This window comes from Echiichthys vipera, assembly GCF_963691815.1.
Source record: "Echiichthys vipera genome assembly, chromosome: 9".
NCBI classification, from domain to species: Eukaryota; Metazoa; Chordata; class Actinopteri; order Perciformes; family Trachinidae; genus Echiichthys; species Echiichthys vipera.
In genome coordinates, this window is record NC_139834.1 from 13992053 (window position 1) to 14014012 (window position 21960).

At 41.5% G+C, this 21960-nt stretch overlaps 2 protein-coding genes across 2 annotated transcripts in view; one reads left to right on the top strand and one right to left on the bottom strand.

Moving 5' to 3' along the window:
• nkain4 (sodium/potassium transporting ATPase interacting 4) overlaps positions 1-998 on the bottom strand; it is a 50277-nt gene extending 49279 nt beyond the window's left edge. Inside the window, exon 1 of the mRNA XM_083920189.1 lies at positions 753-998. Within this exon, the coding sequence (XP_083776315.1) occupies positions 753-806 (54 nt within the window). The 5' untranslated portion in view covers positions 807-998. The remainder of the gene's footprint in view (positions 1-752) is intronic.
• Positions 999-5984: 4986 nt separating this feature from the next.
• The window catches only part of LOC310952290 (uncharacterized protein), a 43788-nt gene continuing 27812 nt past the window's right edge, over positions 5985-21960 (top strand). Inside the window, exon 1 of the mRNA XM_083920863.1 lies at positions 5985-6219. The gene's annotated coding sequence lies outside the window, so the exon portion shown is untranslated. The remainder of the gene's footprint in view (positions 6220-21960) is intronic.

Consider the following 21960-nt stretch of genomic DNA (forward strand, 5'->3'; position numbering starts at 1 on the left):
GAAACCGAAATGCTCTGCAGATCGACACTTCCCGAAACACAGCTGGTTTGAGTTCTTGATGAACAAATTCCTGGGATCTTATGATCAAAGGAGAGATTTATGTTTTAGAAGACGTCTTAAATGTTTTACATCACGAGGCGGCAGCAGCTCTGGATGTTAATCTAAAATACAGACACATGGTTTGAACAAATAGCTGATGCCTCACACAGAATGGTGACTTCATGTTTGAATATATATTAGATCAGCATACAATAGTCAAAAGAACAAATCCATACATTTGTCAATGCACTTTCATCATGCATCAAACAGCATAGTTAACCCATATGCCCCTCAGAGTGCCACATTAGAGAAGAGATGATTTCCTAACACCAACTGCACCATATGTTTTCTGTCACAACAGTAAATTTCCTCACAGATCAAGTAAAGAAATAAACACTACTTACTTAGTGTCTGGCACTAAACAACAACACATAAGCCTATAAATCCAGGGTCATGATTTCTATATTAAAGCATGATTTCAGCAATTATCAACACAAGCCAAGGGAGTGATAGGAGGGAGAGATATGAAAACGTGGAGACTTCTAACTCGCGTCTTACTTTGAGCTGCTGAACTTTTAGGATGTACTGATGTCTTTAAAGCATGTCCAGTTTAAAAGGGGAGGCTTTTCATTGTAAAGTAATTTATCGTTCTAAAAACACATATCAAAGCACAGTTACAACTTGTAAAAGTAGAGAAGTGTGGGTCAACTCACCAACTGCAAAGTGCAAATAAAGATAAGAGTGCATCGTCCGCTGCAGCAGCCCATTGTGTCAGCGCTTTAAAATGTGACTCGGATCCGGGAGAGAAAAGGGACTTGGGAAACGGGTCGGAGGAGCTCTCAACGTGCCGACCAGACTCAGTCCTGATCCAAGCACCGGTGTGCCATTCTCCTCTTGTGCTCCGGTGTGTCTTCACTGAGCCACAAAAAATCCGCGGCAGGATCGCCCTAGCTGCTCTGGGTCCCGTTTGTTTGCCTCCGCTCCTGCCCGGCCGGTCGCACTTGGGGTGACTGGCTGGGTGGGTGGTTGCGAGCCGGTGTGTAGCTACAAGGAGGAGGAGAAGGGGGAGGAGGTGGTGGTGGTGGTGTTGGGGTAGTCAACCGTGGGCTGGGATGTGGCTGGCTGAGGGCGTCAACTGGTTTCTGATGGTGTGTGTGTGTGTGTGTGTGTGTGTGTGTGTGTGTGTGTGTGTGTGTGTGTGTGTGTGTGTGTGTGTGTGTGTGTGTGTGTGTGTGTGCAGGGGATAGTGCAAAATGTTTTGATCAAAAGGCAATCAATTTATGTCATGGTGACCTAATAACATTTCTATCATGCGCCAAAAGGATTGGAATAGTAATTAGAATCACAAATAAACGCGATTAAATCAATTCAAGGATTTTTTTTGTGGGGAAAAGTCTTAAAGGTTCACATAATGGTTTGTTAATAACTACTGTTCTCATTCTGAGGTTTAATGAGTGTGTGCTGAGGAGGGACACCGGCTTACTTGAGCTGCTATTAATGATGCTGATGCTGCTGATGGAGGACAGGCGCCATCTAGTGACTGCAGGATGAGACGCACTTCTGACTAGTTAAAAAGGGGGGGAGGCACTGCATCGCATGCTATAGTAGGGGGTCATTATTCAAAATGGAAGACCGTTTTTTTCTCAGTAAATTCTAGACATGCGTCTCCATGTCTCTTCCTGTATTTAGACTCTAGAGGCTTAAGCAGCTTCTACAATTAAACAAATTAAAATTCTTGCGGCCGCCCCATTATCTTGGGCACTCTGTAAAAAAAGACACATTTTTTTATGACTATTTAATGACAAGGTTTCTTTACACACGATTTCCACTTTCTATAGGCTACATCCCTCAGCAAATTCTTGGAGGCCTGCCTTTCTCCACACATGCCTTTTATCTGAATCTACATTAGTGTCCTTGGTGGCCACTGCTCGGTATGATTTATAATAATAAAATAAAAAATCTTATAAGCAACTCTCTCTCAGTCACCCTCTTCTGCTCTCTCAGTGTAGAGGCAGGTCCCACCTCTCTCTATCCCTCTCCCTCTCTCGCTCTCTCCAACTTGATGAATCTTTTACGCGTGTGCGGGCTGAGTGAGGGAACACTTCACATCTCATTTCATCACACACTCCTCCGCTGTGCTCCTTTAATTTACCGCTCCTCTTCTCTCCTCTCCTCTGTGCTCAGCCTTCTCACACCGCCCTGCCCACCTGCGTCCAGCCGGGGCCCCGGAGGAGCTCCTCCCCTCATCGCCAAAAATAACCTCAGGGTATTTATGGAAGCCAGCAAACAAGCACGAATCTGGGTTTGATTTTTAAATTGCACGAGATTTTAAGAAAAGTCTTTCATCATGAGAGCTCACAATGTGAAAAACAAAACATCGTGATCAATTTGAAGTAGCGTGAGCACCAGCCCCCCACTGACATCTGTTTTCTCTGATGGCTGATCAAGTCCCATTTCTTGTCCCAGATAAGGCATTATGAGACACATAGTCTATTGTGTTATTGTATTATTTAACCTATGCTATGTCCATCAGGCGGTGCACCCTGCAGAGTGTAGGGTAGTATGGGGGGGGGGGGGGGGGGGGGGGGGGGTAGAGGCTCGGTCTGTCATTGAAAAAGTGCTGAACATGGAATAATTTACTGTGCTTACCTTACTTGTTTATTTGTCCTAAACAACCAACAGTGCATATCACTTATTGCTTTATAAATGGTATATTAGTAAATCATAATTTTAAGTGCATGATTAATTGATATGGATGAATATTAAAATATTTCAATAATTTATTTTTAGATGTGACTCTAAAAAGAAATGGGGGGGGGGGGATTCCTGTTTTTCAGAAAACGTGCGGGAGCCACGATCTGCACCCATGATTTTCCCACTTGATGGGTACGAAGAAGAGCTGTTGGGTACATTGGGAGAAGGATGATGAAGATGGAAATAACAGATGAGAGGAAAAGAGAAAGGCCAGTGAGGAGGTTTGTAGATATGCTGAAGGAGGACATGATGGTGGTATACATGACAGAGAAAGATGCAGAAGACAGGAAGAGATGGAAACAGATGATCCGCTCTGGCAAAAAGATGAAGATTCCTTTTGACAAACAATCTCAACTCAAGGTCCACTTACTTTCTTTTCCTGGAGCTTTCTTAACCGTATCATACATCCTTCATCAGCAGATGTAGTTTGCTCACATGTGTGTTCAGGGCACACACTTGCCCACAGAAGTCAAGACAAAGAGCTTGCACGTCAACAATAATGACGAAGGCCATTTGATACAGTTAAATCTTTGGAAAAAAGCGATGTGGACCTTGAGTTGGGATTTTTTTTTTAATCAATGTATTAGTTTCAAGGTCAAGAAAGAACATGCATGTATAAACTTTTGTTCAGCTTGTTTCAACTATGATACGTGGGCTGTGTGATATATCTATCTTTTTTTTTATATCTTTGGAAACATTTGAAAAGCTGCAACTCTTAAAGTAAAGTTCTGTCAGTTCAAACAAAGCGTGTCCGTATGACACGAGTTTGTAAAGATGGACACACCAGCGGGTCTAACATGTTATTGAATGTAGCAACTATTTTTTGTCTGTCGTCAGTGGCATCAACCAATTTGTTTGTAATGGCTGTCATGTTTTACTGTTACGCATGAAGCCAGTTAAGTGCAAGAGCTTCTAGTAGAATACATTAGTGACTGTCCTGCATGCCTTGCACGCATGAAGCTCACTCATTCACAACTGCATTTCTTATGAGAACATGTTTTCTGAATGTGTGCCATAAAAAAATGTCTCTGCATGTGTATGGGCTAGTGAGAGAGAGTGAACAGCAAAGGCTGAAATGAGGTCACTGTTATAGTTTTATTAGAAGCCTTGATGGAAGTTCTCCTTGTGTTCCCATTTTGCCCAACACCTCCTTATCGACTCACTGTGTGTGTGTGTGTGTGTGTGTGTGTGTGTGTGTCCAGAACCCTTCTTTCAAGACAAGTGTGTCGAGGCCCTCAGGGGCTGCTGTTCTCCGCAAAGACACTAATGTGAAGTGACAGGACAGCCAGTGGTGAGCTGCTCTGAGGGGACCTGCATTGTGGAGAAGACCCAAGAGTCTGGCTAGTAGATGGACAACAATAGAGAAAAGAACTCAAAAGGACAAGGCGTTTTCTCTCTCTGAAAGCGTCTTAGGCTGTCGCTTCTAGTTCACACTCTTTCCCTGTCTTTCTCTCCGTTTCTCTTTTGCCTTCTGTGTTTCTCTTGTCACACGTTTTGGCGCTCAACCCCCCAGTCTAAATGCCTCATGCATACACTGTCTGTTTTACTACACTATTATCTAACAGCCAATTTCTCATTTGTGAGGCTGATGCAGAAGTGAGAGCAAAAATACATTGTATCCTTTCTTACACTTACATCAGCCTGAATGAGTTTCCCAAATAATTGTGGTGAAACAGCAGTATGCTTACAACAGAGGCTTACAAAATATTCCATTATTCAGGCTGAAAAATACTGTATGATACCAGGGGAGCTGCTGTGCAACAGAGACAGCAAATAATATTTTGCATTGGTGCACCTAACACCTACTGTGGCAAATAATACATCATAACCTAACCTTAAATCAGCTAAATGGGCTTCTCCCTTCAGATCTGCAATACATTTATCAACACAAACTACCCTACATAGCTGCAAATTATATCCACCCATGGTTGTCCCACAAGCATATGCTTTCTTTATTTAGGCCCATGCTCATAAAAGTTTAAGATTATGCATGTGCCCTTGGAGGCAGAGTCTCATCTGATTTTTCTTCACTATTTTGCCATGAAGAAAGTTCCAGACTCGATGGAGAATAAATACAGAGGGTATTATGAGGAGCATGTCAATAATTTATAATGGGATTATGCTTTGGTGAAGAAATACTGGTCCCCACAATCACTTTTGAACAGATGACGTTATTCTAACGGTGGCCACTTGGAGGCACTCGCCTGTGTCGGTTTTAATTGAATGGGTGCCTTCGCGGATGCGTCAAGCCAGACACAAGCTGGGAAGATACACGATGTTAGGTAGGGTTCCTTCAAAATAAAAGCATATCAGGAGTTGAACGCTCCAATGTACTCACAAGTCAAAAAGGCAGGTCAAACTTGAACGAAGGTTTGGTTGAGGATGGACTACATCGTCACGGCAGGTGAATCACTCAAGGTTACATCTCATCCCGTCACTATAACCATATAACAAAAACTTGTTTCGATCCAAAGTTTGCAAATATCCTCTGGATTACCTTTTAGCCTTCCTACCCATGCTTATTGATGCTAAAAGCTGCCTTACCTTAATATAAACATAACCTTATAACACATCCACCTATATTACACTATTTATAAGCTGTTGTATAAACCTAAATAACACAACAGCTTATAAGGAATGTGTTTAACATAACAGCTGATTTAAATATGTAAAAAGAAATCATACACAGCGTTATATTAATGTTGTCTAGGATATTCCCAGTATTTCTGCTGAGCATTTGATCAGGAAATAATGATTATGTGTAACATTAGATCTGGCCAATGCAACACTCTTCACTGTTGTGTATTTAGCATGGGATAACAAATATTTTAGCCCATCTATATGCTAATGGTCTGATGTGCGAAACGGGTTATTTGGTAAATAAGGCCATTTTCTTTACCAATAATAATGTCCGAAAAATATAGTTTTTCTTCGTTGTTTCCGTTTTCAATGGGCAGTATTTCCTCATTCCGTTTTATTTTGAAAGCCCTTACCGGAAAACAATCATGTTATTGTGTGTGTGTGATAGTGATTGACGGGGGTTTCAGTCACACGGTGCTGCCTTACCGTGAGCTGATGGAGCCAGATGAGAAAGGCAGGAGACGAGCCCCTCCGGTTGCGCGTCAGCATCCTCTCAAATAGAAATCCGCCGCTGTCACCTCTGCTCTACATACTGAGAGACGGACGCCTGTAACCCCTGTAACAACAATCGAAAGGCGAAGTCCACTTGGCATGCAACCGTTTTCTTTTCTTTTTTTTATTCTTGCATGTGATGCCAAAGAAGAAGAGTAAGGAGGAGAGGCTGTGAGGAGGCAGGGGTGTTTGCAAAGAATGATCGCGAGGATCAAGGCGCGCTGTCCCAGGAGAACTCATCTGAAGAGCTGGCCGCGAGAGACCGGGATGCTCCTCTAACGCACCGGGGGGCGAGTGAGTACAATACGTCCGATCTCCCTCTCTTTCATTCTGCTGCCACTTTGGTGACATCTGGACAGTTTTGGACCGTTCAGCGCGCCTGTCCCTCTTTTATCGCCTCTATATTATTCCCTGCTCGGTCCCACCTGTCTGATCAATCATTCATAGGCTTCTTAGTAAAGTGTAGCATAACCTGCTGGTCACCGATGTGTGAAAGTTACCTTGCTGATTTGGAAATGGTGCCCCCCCCCTGCACACACCCGTAACTTAATGCGTGCACCATGTATGAAGGTTTAATATAATGCAGTGCATCACAGTGGGAATCGGGAGGTCGATCATGCTCCCCTTTAAAGTTTTGATTAGAGTGAACATGTGTTGCACACTGCAGCCGCTGTGTCGATGCGAGGCTAATTAAAAAAAACCTTTGTGAGGGGCTTTTCTATCACAGGCACTCATCATTAATCCGTTGATGGCCCAGAGGGCGTGGGTTGCTGTACATGATAAGAGAAAGGCACCAGTCCTACTTACACAGCAGGGTTGATTAATTATGGACTCCGAGCTGATGAACTCAGAGACTGGAGGTGCACAAGAGGAGACACAGACATGTCAAATAGAAACCAGATTTTAATATAAATTTGTTTCATTTTCACCATTAATTGATGACATTTATAGCCATCTTTGACCAAAATACAAGTTCATGTCTGTTGAGATACACTGTTGTCTTCAAATTTAGGCTGTCTAGCTTGAGATGACGTGATCGCTAAGTGATATAGAAAGCTGTTTTAATCCCTGCCACATCTAAATAAGTCTGTAATGATTTTCTCACCTGTAATAAGCTTCAGAGTGAGGAACTCTTCGTGCTACTGAACGTGTGGGTGTGAGTGTGAGTAGAACTTCTCCAGCAGGCTCAGTGCATGTAGATGAATTAAATACACTTACTATGCAACAAGGGTTCCCATATCCAGTGTGTGTGTGGGTGTATGTGTGCCTGTGTGCCTGTGTGTGTGTGTGTGTGTGTGTGTGTGTGTGTGTGTGTGTGTGTGTGTGTGTGTGTATTTCACCTCATTACACTCATTGTGTTGACTTAAGCAGGAGGGTCACCCCTGAGGCTGTTCTCCTGCCTTTATTGAGGAGTGATGCCCTGAATTACACCTCACTCGCACTGATTGCAAGGTACAGGAGCATACTGGGAGCAGCATTTCAGCGACGGCTTTTTCGTTTGAAACATCATATATGAATTTGATGTATGTAGTTTCCTGGCACGGATAAGTCTGTGCATTACACAGTCACCAGTATTACGCTGTCCCCCACTCAACAACAAGTGTGTTTGGTTGAGAGGTGCTTAACTCTTGGATCTCGTATATTTCAAATTTGCGATTGAGCTCCAGCTCTGGTTTGAATTCAAATGTGCAATTATGTTGACAGCCTGCCCACGCTCACTTTGTACAGGAGCTCCTCTATTCTTGGTTGTTCTACAGACTGAAAAAAAACTCCCTCCCTTCCAGCCTGTGTACTGCTTTTCTCCTGAGGCGTTCTCAATATTCTCCCTGTGTATGTATTAAACATCAAGCATGTCGAACTGCAGGCGCGGGGTCGAGCACTTTAAGGCAGAGTCAGCCTTCTGTGGAGGGTGACAGAACAGTCAGATGGCCCCCACAGGGCAGAGAACAATTCCTGCTGCTGATGCACCCAAGGCGACAGGACTGGAGCGCTCCTTCCTCCTCCCTCCTCCCTCCTCCCTCCTCCCTTGCCCCTCCCTCCCCCTCTCATCCACCTTCCACCCCATCATCACTTCCCACCTTCATCTCACAGAAAAAGACACTCGCACACCTGCACCACAGCTTCTGCCTCCCTCCTGTCTCCTACTCATACATGCATACACACATGAGACATATTGTCTTTTCCATAAACACACATGCAGATGTGGGCCTAAAGAGTAATATTTATGAGTGGGTGTTAAGGGTCATAAATCATACCTGCTCTCACACTCAGCATCAACATACTTTCCCACATTAGCATGCCTTCTTACATCAACAAGCATGATTTCTTTTTCTTCTTCTTACTATTACAATATATTGTCTCAAGCAAACATAGACTCCGTTTCCACTTTATTAGTTAAAGAGGGGGAGGAGGGGTTGTTACAAGTGCTCCATTCTTGAATGGAAAAATATCTAAAAAAACATACACAACTATAATAATGAACAATAACACTGAATAGAAATAATGCATAGAATATAATATGTATTCATACATTTAGGTGAAGTAAATATCAACTTTATGTCCAGGTTTTGTTTACACCGTCATAGGGGTGTAGTGAATTTCAATTGATTATGCAGGTGTATATGGTGGCCTATATTCTCTTATATACGCTTGCACAACACTATCTTACACAGACCGCTATACTATTAAAAACACATGTTAAAACCAAAAGTAAAGCTAATTTTTGAAACAGAGGGATTGCCTACAAAACCAATGCAAAGATGCATGTTTCGCAAAGATAGACACAAGAAGAAAAAGGGGTTGAAGTGGTAGACCAGTTCAGTTTGTTACAAATTAGACTATTTATTATTTTTACATTTCCATTCGTAAAAGTTGTGAAGTACAGTACAGTTAAAACACTGCAGACCACTGATTGGTCAGAGAGAGCTCAGTAGCTCAACACTAACAGCCAAACTCCATGGCCTGCATGGGAAGGCGCAACATGGGATTTGCGGGAAACGAGACCTCAAAGTGTGTTAGAGAAAAGTACTGGTACCAAAAACGTGAGTCGAGTCAAGCAGAGCATACGTGTACCATAGAGTGTAAAATATAAAGAGGGTTTCTGGTAAATGTTGTGGTCATTCAAATTCTGAGTTGTCAAACAAACATAGACTCAGTCTTTGCACACATGGTAAATGCGTAACATTGCTAGCTAACACATGTACAGACGCTAGCTGTCTTGGGACAGAAAAGAGGAAAAAGCATTCATTCATTCATTCATCTTCAACCACTTGTCCCTATCGGGGTCGTGGGGGGGCTGGAGCCGATCCCAGCTGACATCGGGCGTGAGGCGGGGTACAACCTGGACAGGACACCAGTCTATCGCAGGGCACAGAGACAAACGCACTCACATTCACACCTATGGGCAATTTAGAGTCATCAATCAACACGTGCATGTCTTTAGACTGTGGGAGGAAGCCAGAGAACCCGGAGAGAACCCACACAGACACGGGGAGAACATGCAAACTCACGCGGAAGGGCCCCAGCCGGAATTTGAACCAGAAACCCTCTCGCTGTGAGGCGACAGTGCTAACCAATTATGATATACTGTGTATGACTGAGAATAGTAGTGTGTGTAAAACACAATGATAATATACTATATCTAAGAGAAAATGACAGCATACTGTATGTTATGTAGAATAGCTGTGTGGGAGAGAGTTTGATTGAAATGAAAATGGTATTGCACTTTCAGTTCCTGGTTGGTTTACGACTCTTTAAAACCATGAAGGCAATGTCAAACACATCATGGTGCCAATGACCTTGCTATTGTTAGAGCAAAACTTGTGTCTAAAGTTGTCCTTAAATGCTGTATGGCTTGATTTAAATTCTCCTTGAAGCCTTAACATTGCTAGAAATACCATTTAATGCTTTTTTTGAGCCAATCGGAAACTGAGAATTTGAACTGCCTTCCTGTCCAATACCTGCCTTTTCAAATTAACACGATTTCCTTCCACATGCATGCCATTCTCCCTCACAAAGCGAGTGTATGATGATGTGTCTGTTCTCCTTTATAAACACTGTAATTCTCACTCACAGAGAGCACAGCGGCCCACAGTCATTTAGGGTTTCGAAACTGTCAGTCATTGTCTGAGGCCTTTCAGTTGTTTATAAAAGGTGCAAAAGTGTGATGCGAGCTCTGCAGATTACAGAACAAACGGTCCGTGAATCCTCGAAGTGTGTATGCGCACATGTGCGCGTACATGTCAGCTGTGTGCATAATAGCTCAGGGATCAGGGTGTGTAGATTAGCCAGTCAGCCAGACAGCTGTGCCCTGGCCTGGGCTTGGACTGCGGGGCCTCAAACTAGCCTGCCACCCAGCATTAGTGCCATGGATCTGTGACCAAAGGGCTCAGGGCACCAAAACTCAATGTCTGCATAAAATGATCTCAATTATTAATGCTGTATATAGGGCAATAAGAGGCATTGCAGAGGCCAGTGGAGGAAACTAGGAAATGAGCACTGAAGTAAGAAAGAAAAGGACTGACTGAAATAAATGAATGAAAGGAAAAGTGCTCCTTTTTTACTCCTCTGTCATCCTATGGTGAGCTGAACGTTGACATCAAGCAGATATAATACCATATATGTAAACAAAAATGATATCACTATAGCAACAAGAGGTGCAGCTCATTATTGATGCTCTCAATTACTCCACCCTTTGACATTGACCAGTTAGACCGTAACATTTTTCGCACTAAGGTATGTTGTCTATCACCAGTTATTTCATGATTTTTTCAATCCATACATTAAACATAAGGATTCAGAATTCCCATCTCCTCAGTTTGTAAAATTGTGTATTATTCTGTGTTTTTACCACCTGTACCGGGACCGAGTCCTTTATTTTGTCTTCCTCATGCATGACATATTGTGGAATGACGCATAAATATCCTTATCTTCATCCTTAATAATTGTCGAGTAAACGGGTTGTTTAGTATCCGTCAGCTCTGTGTGCTTTAAATACATTTTGCGCTGGGTTCAACATCGCAGTAGCTTGCCATTAGAGTAGGAGCACTGTAATTCATAAGTATTGATTTATGTCTCAGCAGTATTACAGCATAATGTCCCTGAACATGACTATATACAACACAATAAATAAAGCAGCAAAGAGCACTGATTTACATAGATATTCTGTTAACTCCCCATTATGTCTAATGTGATAGAATCACAATACAAGATCAAGAACTAATGTGGTTGCTCAGAACATTGCAGCTCCACTATAACATGTAAATAATGTACTCCATCCTCTGGTCCTCACTTAGCAGCCGGCCAAGTGACCTGAGAGAAAACATGCTCCTGTCCCGAAGCTCGTGTCAAATTTTGGTATTTTATTAATTAGAAATGTACAACAATGCTACAGTGTACATCCTCTTCTGTGTGAGTTTGTTTCAGCAATTCCATCAACACTTCTAGCAGTCACAAGAGCATTTCTTGGTTTTTAGAGAGTTTGAAAACCTTTTCAAGGTCTTAGCATCAGGTGCAGTTTGAGCTTAGAATTACAGTATTCTCCATTGAGTAAATATTCCTTCAGCCCTCAACTCATAAGTATTCTTACCAGGGATCTCTGATTTATTAGCCTTCTGGTAAAGGTGTATAGAAACCTTCTTAATGTGTATGTGGCTTTTCATCATTTATCACGGTCAAGCCAGGGAAGGTGCCACTGTAGCCTCACTTTGTGCCTCTCATGTATTACCATAACTCTCAATATGTATGATAACTAAATAAAATAAAACTTAATTATAATTGGGGTATAGGGTTGTCAATAAAAATCAATACTCCCAAAATAATCAATGCTAAACATTAGTATTGGACAAGATACTAACTTTCAAAAGTATCGATACTTGCTGTCAACCGTGACTCCGCCTCCTGCAGTTGACGTGTACCGTCACCCAGCCGCGCTGCAGATAAAATACTTCGACTCTGACCTGCGGCCCTTTGCTGCATGTCTCCTTTCCCTCTCTCACCCCATTTCCTGCTTGTCCTTTATAATAAAGGCTTGAAAAAACTGCCAAAAAATAATCTTTAAAAAACATTGAAAAAAGTTGAAACTGGTTCATCCCATTAACAACACTCAGCTGACTGAAGGACCTTTGCTGCAAGATTTAACAAGAAAATGAACAAAGAAAAAGTTCCGTTTGGAAGTATTTAGCGTACGAGGCTAATGGCCAGGGAGAGGCTAAGGAGCTAGCAGCTAATGATAAAAAGTAACTTTAACAGCAGAGATAAGCCACTAACATCAATCCTGCCTGTCTTACGCTAATAGACGTTAATTTTACAGACACAATAACGTGTCTGAAAAGTCATCCAGCTATACCAACTCTACTTAATCAGTAATGATAATATGGTGCTAAGACTCCAGAAACACAGAGGATAAACAGGACTGTAACTGAATACATTAGCATGGACCAGATCCCTGTTTACACTGTGGAGAAACTTGACTTCCAACAACGTAATCACCGACTAAATCCAAGGTTTACCCCCCTTCATGGAATCATTTAATGCCCCCGACATCCCTGAGCTATACAAAACAATAAAGCACAAGAGAATATGAAAATATTTGTCATACACACCCTGCAGTTATGTGTTTTCTTTTTTCTTTTCACTACGTCAGACAGCTTTTTAAAAGTGTTTGTTAATGATTTCATTTTTCATTTTGTAATTTTCTCCTGTGGTAACGAAAATGGTATTGAGCATCGAGTATTTTCCTGGGTATAGGTATTGACTTTGAAATTCTAGTATTGTGACAACGCTATTTTTCATCCAGATGGTTGCTGTTGAACCCATGAAAACTATTTAAGAGCATGCCAAACTTACATGTGGTGATATTACCCTTAACCTAAAGACACGTTGGCAATCAGAAACCTGAAAAAAAGGTAACCTGGCTGCAATGGCACATTAATCCCTTTGTACGTAGTTCATTCAGAAGCCTCTGTTCTTCAGTAAAGTGTAAAATGAACTGTACATTCATGTGTAAAGATGAAAAAAGTCCTGTTAGAAAAGTTAGAAGTGAGCATTATTTTGGGCGACTTCCATCATCACACGAAAAGACCTTCTGAGCTTTTAAAGATCACCAGGTATATATGATTTAGCAAATTCGATGCTTAGCTCTATGACTCAAATGTAATGGTTATACATGAGAAGCACAAACTGGAGGCTGTGCTGCTGTACTTTAAAACAAATTCAGTGTAGCTCATGTCCAAAAGGTCAATAAAGATGTAAACGTACTGACCAACACAACTTTGCTGCACAATTTGAAATTATGTAAAATCAATCTTTTTTTATTGACTTTTTAGTTGGACCTTTTTCGGCATTGTAAATGCCCAACATTGTGACCTTAGTTTTCTACTGCTGGCTGTTCTTCCACTCAGTGCCTCACTGAAAAAGCCTTACAGCTACAGTACAGCAGCACACTGTATATATGCTTAAATAAAAGGAGACAGTTTTCTTTTTTTTATCTGAAAGTTTTTCGCTTTTTGTGGGCTAAAAAATGTTTATACCAACAGCAGTTTAATCTACCAGAGCCAAACATCTGGTTCTCATTAGTGAGGAGGATCGGCATACTTTAACATAAAAACATTGCCTGCTCTTGCTTTTAGGAAAGGGGGGGAGTTACATAATTTTGTTAAAAATTGTATTTCCCCAAGAGGATTAATAAAATGTATTATTATTAATATTAATATTAATATTATTGTAAATGCCCTGATTTGGGCCGAGCGACAAACTGACTTGCTAGCTAGTATGTTCCTTCAAACTAGGCAACAAGCCTGTACCAAGCAAATGTAATATCGGACTCTGTCTAAACACAGAGTGGCAGTATGTAATGGCCAGGCCACACATCTCGCCTGAGCACCACCTGTTGCTTTTTTTTTGTAATGCTCAGCAGCGTGGCTTGGCCGTGGGACATCTAGAGATTCAAGGTTTCGCCTATTTCTCCTGCTACCAACTCAAAAAGAGATGGTGAATGGTCTTTATGACAGTGATATTGACACTGTAACAGCACTTTCACTGATTTCACGGATTACATTAGCATATACTGTATGTACTATTTGTCACAGACATGAACAAAATTTAGATATTTCCATTTTACTAAACACTTTCAATTTTGTTTTGGCAGCGATGCAGTATGTGTGTACACTAAACACGTGTGACTAAATGCAACCAAACTCTAACCATCAATTAGCAAAAACAGCTGCAGTTAGTAATGAGCCTATTGCATCAGCACATGGAGATGATTGTAGGATGCCTCATGTGCAGCTAGATTGCAGTATGTGAGCTAATATACTGTATCTGCAAGAAATAATACAAAAAGTAACTATAACTTCGTTACTATACTCATAGGCACATAACTGTGATAAGGTAATAGTTAATTATTTGTTATTAGTACAAAATGTGGATGTATGCTTATGCTTTGGTAAACGTTGTGGCTGAATGTATCTTATTGTAAGGTGATGAATTAATGATCAAGCCAGTCACGTGTGTTTGGCTGTGTTTGTGCATCTACTGTAAGTGTTTCTACTCCTTCCATAACCATTTGTCTGTATTTACATAATAACAATATTGGCATCTATTCTAATTGGCAACACGGCTATGGTGTTAACATGAATATAAGTTGTGTGTCACTGCCAGAAATGTCTCTTCCTGTTCGAGACAGAGACAGCCAGTGTAAGCACGGTGTGCGCTGGTGGGCGAGTTCACCTTTGCAACAGTAGCTGTTTATTGATTCCTCTGACAGTCACACAGGTGTTACCTATGGAAGATCAGCCTCTGCACTCAAAGAGCGCAAGGACAGAGGGGCATTCATGCTGACTGGTGTGTTATTTATTCATTAACGGGCGGTTTGCTCCTCAGCTCTGCCTCAGCGGACCATTTTCACCTGTTTCACCTCCCGAGGTTTTAGATAGCGCTACATTTGGTATCGAAACTGTCTTGGGTGTGCAGGATCACGCAAATGCACACACACACACACACACGCACACACACTTAGCATCCAACCCCCCCCTCCCCCCTCCCCCCACCACCATGTCGAGTATGAATGAGTGAGATTGTAGGGACAGTGAAAACCAGAGGAAGAATGAAGGGTGGAGTCGAAGGCTCCAGGGACCATGGAAAGGCAGATCCTATATTGATTAGTTTAGTAAGAGAATCCTCTGGCTTTTAGTGGTGCTGCTTAATAAGAGTGGCTTGTGGAAAGAGAGCTCACATCAGCCCGACTCTTCTCCAAAGGCTGCCTCCGGCTTTAAGGAATAGTTCACAACATAAGCGAGAGGTGGCTAATTCATTCATTTAGATTATTATTTTTTGGAACATTTCAAGATTTTGGAAACATCTCTATACACGAGGACACGTTGTCTTGACATTTTGTCTGTGGTGTCAGTTATACCGCTCAGCTTTTCAAAAGCTAGATAAAGGTCATACCTTTTTTTCCCCTGCAGGGCCAATTATTGAGCACACTATCACAGGGGTGTGATCCTCCCATATCGAAACCCAAACAGTCAAAAACTATGCGTGTACTCATTAGATAGCACACAGGCCAGATCACACAAAACGAATCTGTGCTTGTCACAGTGTGGATGTGGTTCTTTTTTTCCATTGACAGTCTTTTTTTTCCAGCACGTACCCTATCTTGGTGTTAAGTCAAGTGCCTGGCTTCAGAGAAACACTGAGCTATTTTAGGAGGCAGCAGATTGCGTTAAGCGAGGAAGTGAAGTGACACAACTAAGGTTGAGATTTCTCGGTGCCTGAAAATCTTGAAAATATCTTTATTTAGTACTTTGCTCCCCCGACACCTTGCAGATTGCACCTAGCTACCATCAGATAATTGGTAGCTTTGGAAGTAAGCCGCACATCAAAGCCTGAAGATGCATAACCACATAATTCTTTTATTCTCTATTTTAAAAATGACATTTTTAATCAGGAGAACTTTACTTCTTGTGTTACTGGTGTAATTTTGATATTTTAATATTAAATTTGAATTTAAATTTGAGTGTTACCAACTAATATAACTCTGAAGAATGTGGAGCTTGTGATACTTTGCATGTGTCTATTACCGAGAGAAGGGCTGGGACTATTTTGGGCTATTTTTGATGATTTAATTTTATATTATTTATGTATTCACCTCCACATGAAAGAGAGCTGAGGTCCCTAGTGGTCTCTTTCTTTTTTTACACACACTTTCCTTCTCTTTCATGCAAACACACACACACACACACACACACACACACACACATCTGTGTATTTGTGTGTGTGTGTGTGTGTGTGTGTGTGTGTGTGTGTGTGTTTGTGTGTAGCTCATTGTGTTTGCACTTGTAATGAAAGCATCCGCTGTCTTTGTCCCCTTCATTCACCCATCGGATCGATAGCAAGCTGGGTCTATCAGCGTGGTAGCTGTCATGGAATCTCTGCTAACCCAATTAACCAAATCATGCACTAACCAAATTAGCAGGACCTAAAGGACTATATTAACCCGATTCACGCTGCCACACACACATATACGTACATCTCACTGGCATCAAAGATGCAAGGCCAGCAGGTCAAACACCAGTGTAATCACTACTGATAGGATTTGCTTCTGTAATTCTTTGCCGAGATGCCTGTAAAACATTAATGCAATATGATTTTTTTTGTCCGTTTTATGTTTCCCTCATTGTAATACAAACATGTTATGATCTCTTGTCAACCTCTTCTCACTTCACTCGTCAAATGTGGCAGCTTGGTCAGTGGCCCTCTTTAGCGTCAAGGCTTTGACCATGGCACTGTGAGAGGACGTAAAGAGTGCCAAAGTCCAGTTACAGAGGAGGTCAAGGTGGATGGATGAGTCAAACAAAATCAGGACTTTCACCCGGGAGACTGTTGTTTGTGTCCCGTGTGAGTAAAAATAAGTGTTGACTTATTTTAAGCCATTTATGTATGTTAACCTATTTATGTAACATACTTACCATGTATATAAGTTTCAAACAAACATACTTCTCTTAACTCAAATCACCACCTTTTCCTAAAACTAACAAAGTAGTTTTTTGCTAGAGTTGTTGAAATGCATCAGACAGCGACTATGAAAAGTCTTTGCACCGATCCGATACCATGTCATTTAAACCAGGGAAATATTTTTTTTTTATTTTCCTGTTACTTAGAATAATAAATGCAACAATGATAGCAATCATATCACATCCACACAGGATAAGTAGTATACAGCTGTTCAAAAATAATTGTAAACGTTTTTGGTCTTTTTGTTATCAGACTGTTTTCGATACTGGCCGATACATTGAAATCGGTATGGGGAAGAAAAAAAATGGCATTGGAACTTCTCTGTTTTTTACCTAAACCAAACCCTACAATGAAGGTTTAAAAAAATATGCAAAGGTCCGGAGTCCTAACCAATTGTCCATATGTGACAAGTTAGGAGTGAGAATATGTTGTTCCTCATGCACCTTAATGTGTTAGGATAAGGCGAGGTTGCGATTTTTCAAGCATAATGCTAAACATGTGATTCTATCTTATCAAATGTAAGGGTTATTTTCTTTGTCGTACACTATAGTAAACAGAATATCTGTGGGTTTTTGACTGTTGGGCGTGCAAAAAGACATTTGATATACAGTATACACTGGAGGTCAAAATTAGAGAACACATTATAAATACTTGATATATTCTGAAATGTTGTTAATAAACCCCATAGAGAATCTTGGCAACAAAGTAATGGCTAAGAACCCCCCTACAGTTACTGAACTGTGGAAGAGACTGCAAGAAGAACGGACCAAGATCAAATCAGAGCAGTGTGAGAAACTATTGATGTCCTGTGGGCGCAGACGGGCTGAAGTCATTCAAAGCAAGGGGCTCTACACTTCCTTTTCATTTTTGAATCCTGTATACCTAAGAAAACATTGTTTAATGTATGACACTGTGGTTACTGTTCTCTAATTTTGCTCGATGCTTTTTTTTTTTTAAATAAAGGTTTTTGTTGAAGTACCTTGGTTATTTAAAAAAAAACATGCTAGTACATCAGTGGTATAGCCACAGCGGATATTCTATCAAATTCTGAACATAGCAAAAATAGCAATATTTCAGTATAAATAAAGTATTTATAATTTGTTCTCTCATTTTAATCTGCAGTGTTAGTACATGGTTTAGTGAGTTAAAGGTAAAATAATTCATATGAACAGCTAAATGCTAATATTAGCTTGTGCATTATCTGACCAAAATAAGTAGCGTGATTTGGAATTTTATTCAGCTAGTTGTTTCCCCTGTGGATTCTTGTTTTGTATGTGTGGTGTAGATTATTATGTGGAAGCCTACAATTTAGTTAACCCATTGAAAGCGCTAAATATCTTCCACCACTCATGTTTTGCTGTTGAGTTCATCAGTGGCAGTTCTCTGCTTGGTGGTTCTGATTTGAAGTTTTAGCATTCTCAATCAGACATAGTGAGCTATAACAAACTACCCAGAGCACTGAGAATGAATAGCATGACATGGACAACCAAAGTAAATATGCCATCCATAAAATTAGATATCAAAGCAATATGTTTTTCTAACTAATATGATTAAATGATTGGTTTCAGCTTTGAACACCACATATCATTTTCAGTGCAGCAGCAGCAGGCCTTTCTGTATCGCATGAGTCATCTGTGAACTTTTCTACAGTGTCAGAGGTACTGAATAGCGTAATAGATGAGCAGGCGTAGTAAGCAGGCGGTAGTTGTGCTAGAGTGGAGGTGTAAGGTAGGTGGCCTTGGAGAAGAAGTGTAAAGAAAGGCAGCATGACTCACTTGAAGAGGAGCCTGCATACTCCATTGAGAAGCAACCCACAGCTCTCTCTCCTGTCTGCTCTCCGTCTGTGTAGGACAGTCAGAGAGAGGGAGACTGATGGCAAACATGCATGTAGGTTAACGTTTCAGAATACACCTGAGGTAATGGTTTTTCCATAAGCTGCCATTGTTGAGGCCCTCCCAGCTTTTAAGACGGAATCAAATCGATGGCTTCTCCGTCGGAAGCTGGGAGGAGCGGGGCGGCCTTTGTGTCTGCACAGCGACGATAACACTGCTCAGTGGGCGCTAACCACCTTTCAAATGGAAATGGAATATCCAGTGAAAATTAGACACAGTCATCCGGATGGTACTTAACACAGGGCAGTGAATGGGAGATGGTAGCATGACTGTTGAGGGGCGTGTCGCGCTTGGCTTTGTTGTGCCAGAGCTTAGCTTTTACAGAGCAACCAAGGTTCATATTGTGCTTTCTTCAGGGTTTGCGACCAAAACACACACACTACCAGGAACTGTGTTGCATATTGAGGCAAAGATTGGATGCAAGCTTGCAAGTGCGGTGTGTGACTCACCCAAAAACATGTGGGTGTGTGCTACAGACAGTATGCTAACTTACTGTATACACTCATCCCAGTGCCAGTTCGTTCTTCCTGGGACTCTCTGCGCATCTCCTCTTCCCACCTCTCTCTCTCTCTCGCACTCTCTCTCTCTCTATCCCTCATTAGCTTGCTTGCCTGCAAACACACATGAACACCCAGACAAATTCTAGGCTAAGGGGGGGGATTCATAAATTTGCTGACATAGAAAGCGAATGCTGTGATCAGATTGAGTACTGGCTCAGTCCCGTAAAAACCCCTGGGGAATGGTTTAAAATAAATCACTCATAGATTCTGCCTGCCCTAAAGATTAAAGTGGAGGGAATTGCGTATGAATGCATGTGTATGTTTGCATGTGATCTGTCAAAATAAGCTACGTTTACCTGTGTGTGTTTGTCTCCGTGTTGCTGTGAACTACTGTGTCTGTGTTAGAGAGTTATGGACTGTAAAGCTAATGAAAAGACCCACTGGGCATGTGCTGTGGTAAATGGTTGCATGAAAGTGTTGACATGTGTTACTGCTCTGATTGGCTCTCTGGAGTCGTCCTCGGGGAAATAAGGGCAGCAGCACAAGCAGATAGGCTGCCGCTGACAAAGAGTCATGATTCTGTCCTATATGTGCACATTTTCACTTGTTTGAAGTCAGTGATTGATGTCAGAAGATGCAACAAATGTGCTAAAATGTGCGGATTTTGAAAAAATAAATATAATAAATATTCATAAAGAAAGTGGTGTATGGTTGTGTGGGTAAATGTGCACGTAACTTGGTGTAAATGTCTCCTGTCTAATTTGTGAAGATTTGTCTTAGTGTGTGCAGTTGTCTTTGTTTATGGGCAGATTGTGCACATTTGTGGACATGTCTTTAAGCTATGTGTGTGCAGTGTGTTTGTTCAGGACTGCCGAGGACTCCATATGGTGTCAGGGGTGATAAATGTGCTCTGGGGGCAGCACTCAGCAGCTGTTTGTGGACTCACGGCAGCACGTTTTGAGCCACAGCCTTTACACTCTACATGTGTTAAGGTCCGTGGCTAAATGGGCAACTATCCAAACATCCAACATAACGTAACGTACGTTGCATCCACTTTGTCGTGGGTTTGAATCCACCCAGGTCACCACCAGCTTATTTGCATATCATGCCTATACTCTCTTGTCTCATGTATGTCTTGTCTTTCTCATAGAGTGTATATAAAGATGGATCATTAAAAGATGGACAGCTTGCCAGCTCCTAAGAACATCTTGTTCCCCCTCAGGTGGGTGGCTGCAGTAGAGGTCATAAATCCTACCCCTCCATGTTAGTGGATGGGAGATGGGCCAAACTACAAATGTACAAGTGTTCATCTTTCTTATAATTTTGGTTTTAATCAGTTATTTAATGCTATAAAAATTGTGTGAGACATCATGATTGACAGCTGTGACTGGACGTGACTTCAATACCACTGCTCCACCGCCCTACTGTGCACACAAAATTACAACATGGCAGCAATTTTGGCTTCACTTTTGTACAGTGGGAGGAAGTGGAGCAGTGTCGTAAATATTTGCAAACAGTCTATGGTTGAAACAATGATGCAAAAAAACAGTGTTATATATGCGTGAGAATAATAAGTGCAATAACAGACTCAAAATGTAATGCTTTAGTTTCAGACCACAAGAGCAAGACTGCACAAAGTGCTTAAAAACCCCTTTTGTGCAGCTGGTAGCTGAGTTTCAGTTTTGCTTGTAATTCAAAAATAATTTTTCTTTGTAACCGTTTATTGAGTTAGAGGATTGGAAGGTGCACAGTTGGCTTATAGAGATGATAAGGGAACTAATTCCTCCTCTCTTCTCCTTCTGCTCTTTGATCCTCACCTCCCGCTTCATATCTCTTTGATTGCCTTGTTTATGACAGCTCCCTTTTCCTCCCCTCCTCTTGCCTCTTTACTCTCCTACTGTGTGGTGTGGCATGTCAGCAGTTCATCTTCTGTTAGAGGTCCTCCCGCACATGTGCACACACTCAGATGCATGCGTAGACATGCATGCGTGGTACACACACTCTGAGCAAGACGCACTCGCTCCCCTTCCTTGTCGAGGTAAAGTGAGTGCACCAGCATCCGCAATGAATAATTGAGTTATCTGGCTCCGCGCAGAAATAGCAATCTCCTCACACAAGTGTGAAAACATCACTTGCCACCGGAGACCTGAGAACTGGCGCTGCCATGTGGGTCTACACGTGTATTTGTGTGTGTGTGTGTGTTTTTATTTGCATCCATTTTTTGGCTATGCTTTATTGAATTACTGATTTCTAATATTTTAACCACGCCCATTTACAGAGAATTTGGTTTGTGTATGATCAGCGATCAGGTCCTATATTGTAAATATCTATTCTTATTTTAAAGCAGGTCGATATGCTATATAATGTGCAAATACTGTATTGTGAAAGGATCAAATCTCAATCTAGAGAAATACACACATCCTGTATTTAGAAATAGTGCCTTTAAACAAGCGGTCAGGACCTCTGTACAGTTTTGAGAAAGTTGTAGAAAGTGCAGATATAGTGCCATTACAGTCATTTCCCAGCTGCAATGATAGTGCAGAGACATATGCGAATCAGAGCAGACTGGGCTTTTTCAGTAGGGGGGTTTAAAGAGACAGACGCTAAAACTGATCTTTTCCCACAGATGG